Source organism: Lissotriton vulgaris, chromosome 1_1, assembly GCF_964263255.1.
Source record: "Lissotriton vulgaris chromosome 1_1, aLisVul1.2, whole genome shotgun sequence".
NCBI classification, from domain to species: Eukaryota; Metazoa; Chordata; class Amphibia; order Caudata; family Salamandridae; genus Lissotriton; species Lissotriton vulgaris.
The window spans coordinates 1,131,267,023-1,131,272,763 of record NC_141685.1 but is presented as its reverse complement, the minus strand read 5'-3'; the positions used below and the strand labels follow the sequence as shown (position 1 = coordinate 1,131,272,763).

At 50.5% G+C, this 5,741-nt stretch overlaps 1 protein-coding gene across 1 annotated transcript; it reads left to right on the top strand.

The window, feature by feature from the left end:
* The first annotated feature begins 2,422 nt into the window (after positions 1-2,422).
* On the top strand, positions 2,423-4,354 carry LOC147748766 (uncharacterized). The gene has a single exon (XM_086928444.1). The coding sequence runs from the start codon at positions 2,423-2,425 to the stop codon at positions 4,352-4,354; it is 1,932 nt and encodes a 643-aa protein (XP_086784570.1).
* The last annotated feature ends 1,387 nt before the right edge of the window (positions 4,355-5,741 follow it).

Genomic DNA, 5,741 nt, shown 5'->3' with positions numbered 1-5,741 from the left:
TATCGCCCTCACTCTATCTATCTGTCTATCTATCTATCGCCCTCACTCAATCTGTCTATCTATCGCACTCACACTATCTATCGCCATCACTCTATTTATCTATGTATCTATCTACTGAACGCCCTCACTCTATCTATCTGTCTATCCGTCTGTCGCCCTCACTCTATCTGTCTGTCTATCTATCTATCTATCTATCTATCTATCTATCTATCTATCTATCTATCTATCTATCTATCTATCGCCCTCACTCTATCTGTCTATCTATCGCCCTCACTCTATCTATCTATCACCCTACCTCTATCTATCTATCTATCTATCGCCCTCACTCTATCTATCGCACTCACTCTATCTGTCTATCGCACTCTCTATCTATCTATCTATCTATCTATCTATCTATCTATCTATCTATCTATCTATCTATCTATCTATCTATCTATCTATCTATCCCTATTTATCTATCTATCTATCTATCTATCTATCTATCTATCTATCTATCTATCTATCTATCTATCTATCTATCGCTCTCACTCTATTTATCTATCTAATGCCCTCACTCTATCTATCGCATCACCACAGCATCACTCAGCACCACCACAGCATCACTCAGGGGCACCACAACATCACTATGCGCTACCATAGCAACACTGAACGCCACAGCATCACTCGTCGCCACCACACATCACTCAGCGCCACCACAGCATCAATCTGTGCAACCATTCAACAACAACTGGTTCAAATATGTTCTCTCAATGTTTCAAGCTTTATTACAAATGTCACAAAAAGATTTAATATTTCACTTCTGTTCTTGGATTTTCGTCGCAATAAAATACACTGAACATAATCTTCACAAAAGTTATTTACAAAAGTTTAAGCTATTGCCATTATAAATTATAATAACTTTTATTTAAGTATTAATTATTGTAAAAAATTAAAAACCATTGTTATTTGTAATATCAATACATGTAAGTCACGTAAATACAACACATATTGCATTACAAATGCTATAGGTCTCACATTTGCGAAAGTTATAACTATTGGCATTGTAAATGATAAAGCTATTAATTTTGCTATTTTCAAAACCAATACATAAATAAAAAATATGTCATTTACAATACCAATAGCTCAAACTTTCCTAATGCGAGACCTATTGCATTGCAAATGCTTGTTTTATTCTAGCAAGAGCGTGCACCATAAGATTTATGAATGCCAAATGTTTTGAGTTCATGAAAACAACTCAACGTGCACCTTTCGAAAACTACAAAACCTACTGCTGTCTTCAACAATTTGTCTACATCACTGTCAGCTTACCAAACGAAAATTCATATGGAACTGTGAGTTTGCAGGGAAACGAACTGGGGAGTTCATGTAGCTTAAACCCCCCCCCCCCCTTGAATATCCGAAAGTGCAATGACCCATCACACTGGAAGTTAGTTTCCTGGCAACATGTGATTACGTTATAACCTAGCCATCACCTGTAAAAAAGACCTAAATGTTCCCCCAATTTTACATAACAACACAGATGGTGCCTCACTCGACGTAAATTGAAAGGATGGGGGGAGGAAAAAGCTGAGCTTGTGCTGGGGGTTGGGGGGGAGGGCTCAACTCGAATCAGGAGTCTAAAATCAATTTTCATGAGAGTGGGCAACTTTGAAGCTCCCAGTTTGGCTCCTGTGGTAACAATAAACATTAAGCTGCACCGCTGAAAGAAAAGGAAAGGCAGCCATAATTCTATATCAGGACGGAGGTGAGGATTATGCAGTCCTTTCTTCTCTTTATTATAATCAGCAATTCAAAGAAAAAATCAATCAACACATATTACTGAACCACAACTCCCATGAGCACATGGGGCACAGTGTCCATAGTAACCATCAGCCAATCATGGAGCCGTCCGTCGTATAATTAGCCATGACGTCCTATCCTCTCCCTGTTTCTTCTCTGCTCGTCAGATAAGTCACCCTCTTTTACTTTTCTGACATATTGCGTGTTTTGATACATTTTGTGGTTCATTTAGTGCCTGTGCAGTAGCGCTTGCTCTGTGGTGCGCTTTATCTTTGTTTAGGCATTTCGGCAGTTCGACACGCGTCAGGCGCTGCTTGCGCCGTCTCTGCCGTTCGAACGCGGGCTCTGTGGAGAGCGTCTTCGCTTCCCCTCGGCCCTGTGGGGCGCACCGCAGGGAGTAAGGCTGCGCTTGCGGTTCTTGCTTTGCGGGACGGCGCGCTGAGGCAGGAGCTTCCTACCTCACCAACCCTCGCCTCTGACACCGGTTCGGTGTACTCGTTCGCGCAGTGTGCGCAACGCCATCTAGTGGCGGCTTTCAGTCACCGCACCTAAAGTTTGACGGCGGTACTGTCTGAGCACCGGCGAGGGGGCTACCTTTGTGAAATTGATATTAAGGTGTTACTGTGCTCACACCCTCATTGAAATGCAGACTGTTGATCAGTCAAACCCCCCCATTCAGGAGGCGGAACAAATAAGCTGCACCCAGCCCCTGCCACCGGCGGTTGGTCGCGCGCTTTCGCAGGCACTGGACACGGTACTGGCACCTTTGAGGGAGAGAGTGGATGCCCTCGCACAAAGCATCCCCAAGGTGTTTAGTGGCGCAGGTCCTGCGGACCGCGGAGCCAAAGGTGCGCAGGGTGGTGGGAAGAAGTCAGCGAAGCGTCACGCGGGGCACTTGGAGGAGTTTGATCGCTTGAGGGACTCCTTCCGCAAGAGTGCGCAAACGCTTAAAAAAGTACCCTGCCGGGAGGGATTTTTCCCCGGAGAGGATGGCGACGAGGTCGCCCCGGAATCTGACCAGGAGGATGGTTTCCCCTTGGAGGGAGAGGGTGTTACCGAGGATGATGCTTCCTCGGACGACAAGGATGGGTACTCAGGGTGTCCCTGGCGTCCTGCGTCTCATTCTTCGGGATCGGTGGAAGGGGATGATAAGACCCCAGATATGTTCGATCCCACAAAAATCTACCACCCGAGATCATCGGAGTGGCTCCCAGACCCTAAAGTAGCAGCGTATGTGGCTGGCAAAGTGCGCCAACCCCTAGAGAAGGAGGTTAGAGCCCGCATGCGGGGTGAGTGCCCTCGCCCGAAGCTGGAGGGCAGAGTGGCGGCCACTCCAGACATTGATGAAAAGCTCTATGCGTTCTTCGCTAAGTTTATGAAGGACCCTAGGAGAGGCATAGATCGATCCTGGCGCAACTGCCAGGATAAACTCCTAGACGCGGTGGGCCCCGTGACCCAGATTATCCAGTTAGCGGAGAGGGCCAAGGAGTCGGGGACGGCGTTGTCCACGGAGGTCGTGGCAGGTTGGGCACAGCGAGCCCTTTGCTTCCTGGGTAACGCGAACTGCGCGTTGGCGGCAGAGCGGAGGAGATCTCTCTGCATCAAAATTGATCCTAAACTTGGAGATTTGGCCACTTCGGAGGCAGGGCCTATTGCACAAGGCAAGCTATTTGGAGAACCTTTTATTAAGGAACTGAATAAGTTCGTTACAACCTTCTCTGCCTTGGACAGAGCACAGTCGTCCATCAAGAAGATTTTTCCCGGACGGGTTTTTGCAGGGGCTGGAAGAGGACGGGGTCGCTCCTCCGGCCGCCAACTCCAGCAAGGCCCTAACAACAAAACCCAGCAGCGCCGTAACAACGGCTGGAACGACGGTCGCCAGGGGAACTTCTATCCTAGTCGTGGCGCCGGCAGAGGGCGCGGCAGAGGCTATCACGGTGGCGTCAATGTACCGGGAGGCCCAGCCGGTGAGTGTTACCCTTTTTTCCCCATCCGTTCGGGGGGGAGGTTACGGAATCATCTCCACAACTGGTACAAAATCTCCTCAGACCCTTGGGTTCTCCAGACGGTCAGGGGCTTCCACATAGAGTTCTTCGGCACTCCTCGTCAGAGGGTTCGCCCTCGCCCCTTGATTTTTTCCGCAGAAGACAGGACTCTTATCGAAAACGAAGTGTCAGAACTCCTCAGGAAAGGTGCGATTCGCAGAACACACCTTCACCCTTCGGGGTTCTTGAGCAATATTTTCCTGGTCCAGAAGAAGGACAAGGGGTTTCGCCCGGTTATCAACTTACGGGAGTTCAACGAATGGCTGGTCTACCGCCATTTCAAGATGGAAGGAATCCATCTGTTACGCGATATCCTCCTTCAAGGGGATTGGATGGTTCGCCAGGACCTGAAGGACGCATACCTCAGGGTGCCGATCTTTCCGCCTCACAGTCGCTTCCTGCAGTTCTTATGGAACGGGGAGGTCTTCGAATTTCAAGCACTCCCCTTCGGCCTCTCGTGGCCCCATGGTGCTTTACGAAGCTCCTACGACTGGTGGTGGAAACAATACGCGAGAGAGGCGTGCAGATGATCATCTATCTCAACGACATCCTGATCATGGATCTGTCGCCGGATCGACTTCATTCCAACCTGACCATGACTATTGCCCTGCTCCATGACCTGGGGTTTGTAGTGAATGCTCAGAAGTCCGAGCTTCTTCCGAGGAGACAGATAACTTTTCTGGGGTTCCTCATAGATTCGGAATCTGGTTGCCTCAGCGTCCTGCAGCAGAAGGTGAACAAGATTCGCAAAGAACTCTCCCAGACCCTTCGGAGGGACAGAATCTCCCTTTGGCACCTGGCTCGAATCGTGGGTCTTCTATCATCCTCGATTCAGGCGATTTTTCCAGGCCCGTTGCACTACAGGGCCCTTCAACGACTGAAGGCGCAGCACCTCCGGAAGGGACTCACTTACTCCGAGCTCATTTCCCTCACAGAGGAGACGAGGACGGAGTTGCGATGGTGGATAGAGCACATGAGTGCGTGGAACGGGAGAGCGATCTTCGGATCCAGCCCGGACCTGATCATCGAATCGGATGCCAGCAGAGCGGGCTGGGGAGCCCGTTGTGGCGACATCACGATGGTGGGCCGTTGGTCGGAGGAAGAACTTCAACTGCACATCAATTGTCTGGAGCTTCTAGCGGGCTCCTTTGCGGTGAAGTCTCTGACACAGAACCAGGTGTCGTGCTGCATCCTGCTACGCATGGACAACATGTCGGCGGTGCAGTATATCAATCGCCTGGGCGGACCTCGGTCCAAGGCACTAGCAAATCTAGCGAAGGACTTCTGGCACTATTGCCTGGAGAAGCGGATTTCGGTGTCGGCGGAATATCTCCCGGGCACACAGAACTCGATTGCGGACTGGCATTCCAGGAACTTCCAGGATTTCAGCGACTGGCGACTTCACCCTGCGGTCTTCCACACCTTGATGGACAGGTGGGGACCGTTCTCGGTAGACCTGTTCGCGTCCCGACTCAACCGTCAACTCCCGAGGTTTGTGAGCTGGAGGCCGGACCCGGAGGCGATGGCAGTAGACGTATTCTTGCAGGACTGGTCACTGGAGCAGGCTTACGCCTTTCCCCCCTTCCTCATGATTCCTCGAATAGCAGCGCAAGTTCGCCGGCAGCAAGCATCGCTGGTCCTAGTGACCCCCCTTCTGGCGAGCTCAGGCCTGGTTTCCCCCACTGCTCGAACTGTCGTGGGATCGTCCGATGCAACTGCCCTTGTTCCCTTCGTTACTTTCGGGGCCCCTGGGAGAGGGGCACACGCTGGTGCTTCAGGAAACCTTACAGCTCATGGCATGGAGGATTTCAGGGGACGTTGGCAAGACGGACGCCTTTCGGCGGGCGCTGAGGAACTCATCAGCAGGGCCTGGGTCCCAGGTACCGTCAAAAGGTACAGATCGGCTTGGCAACGATG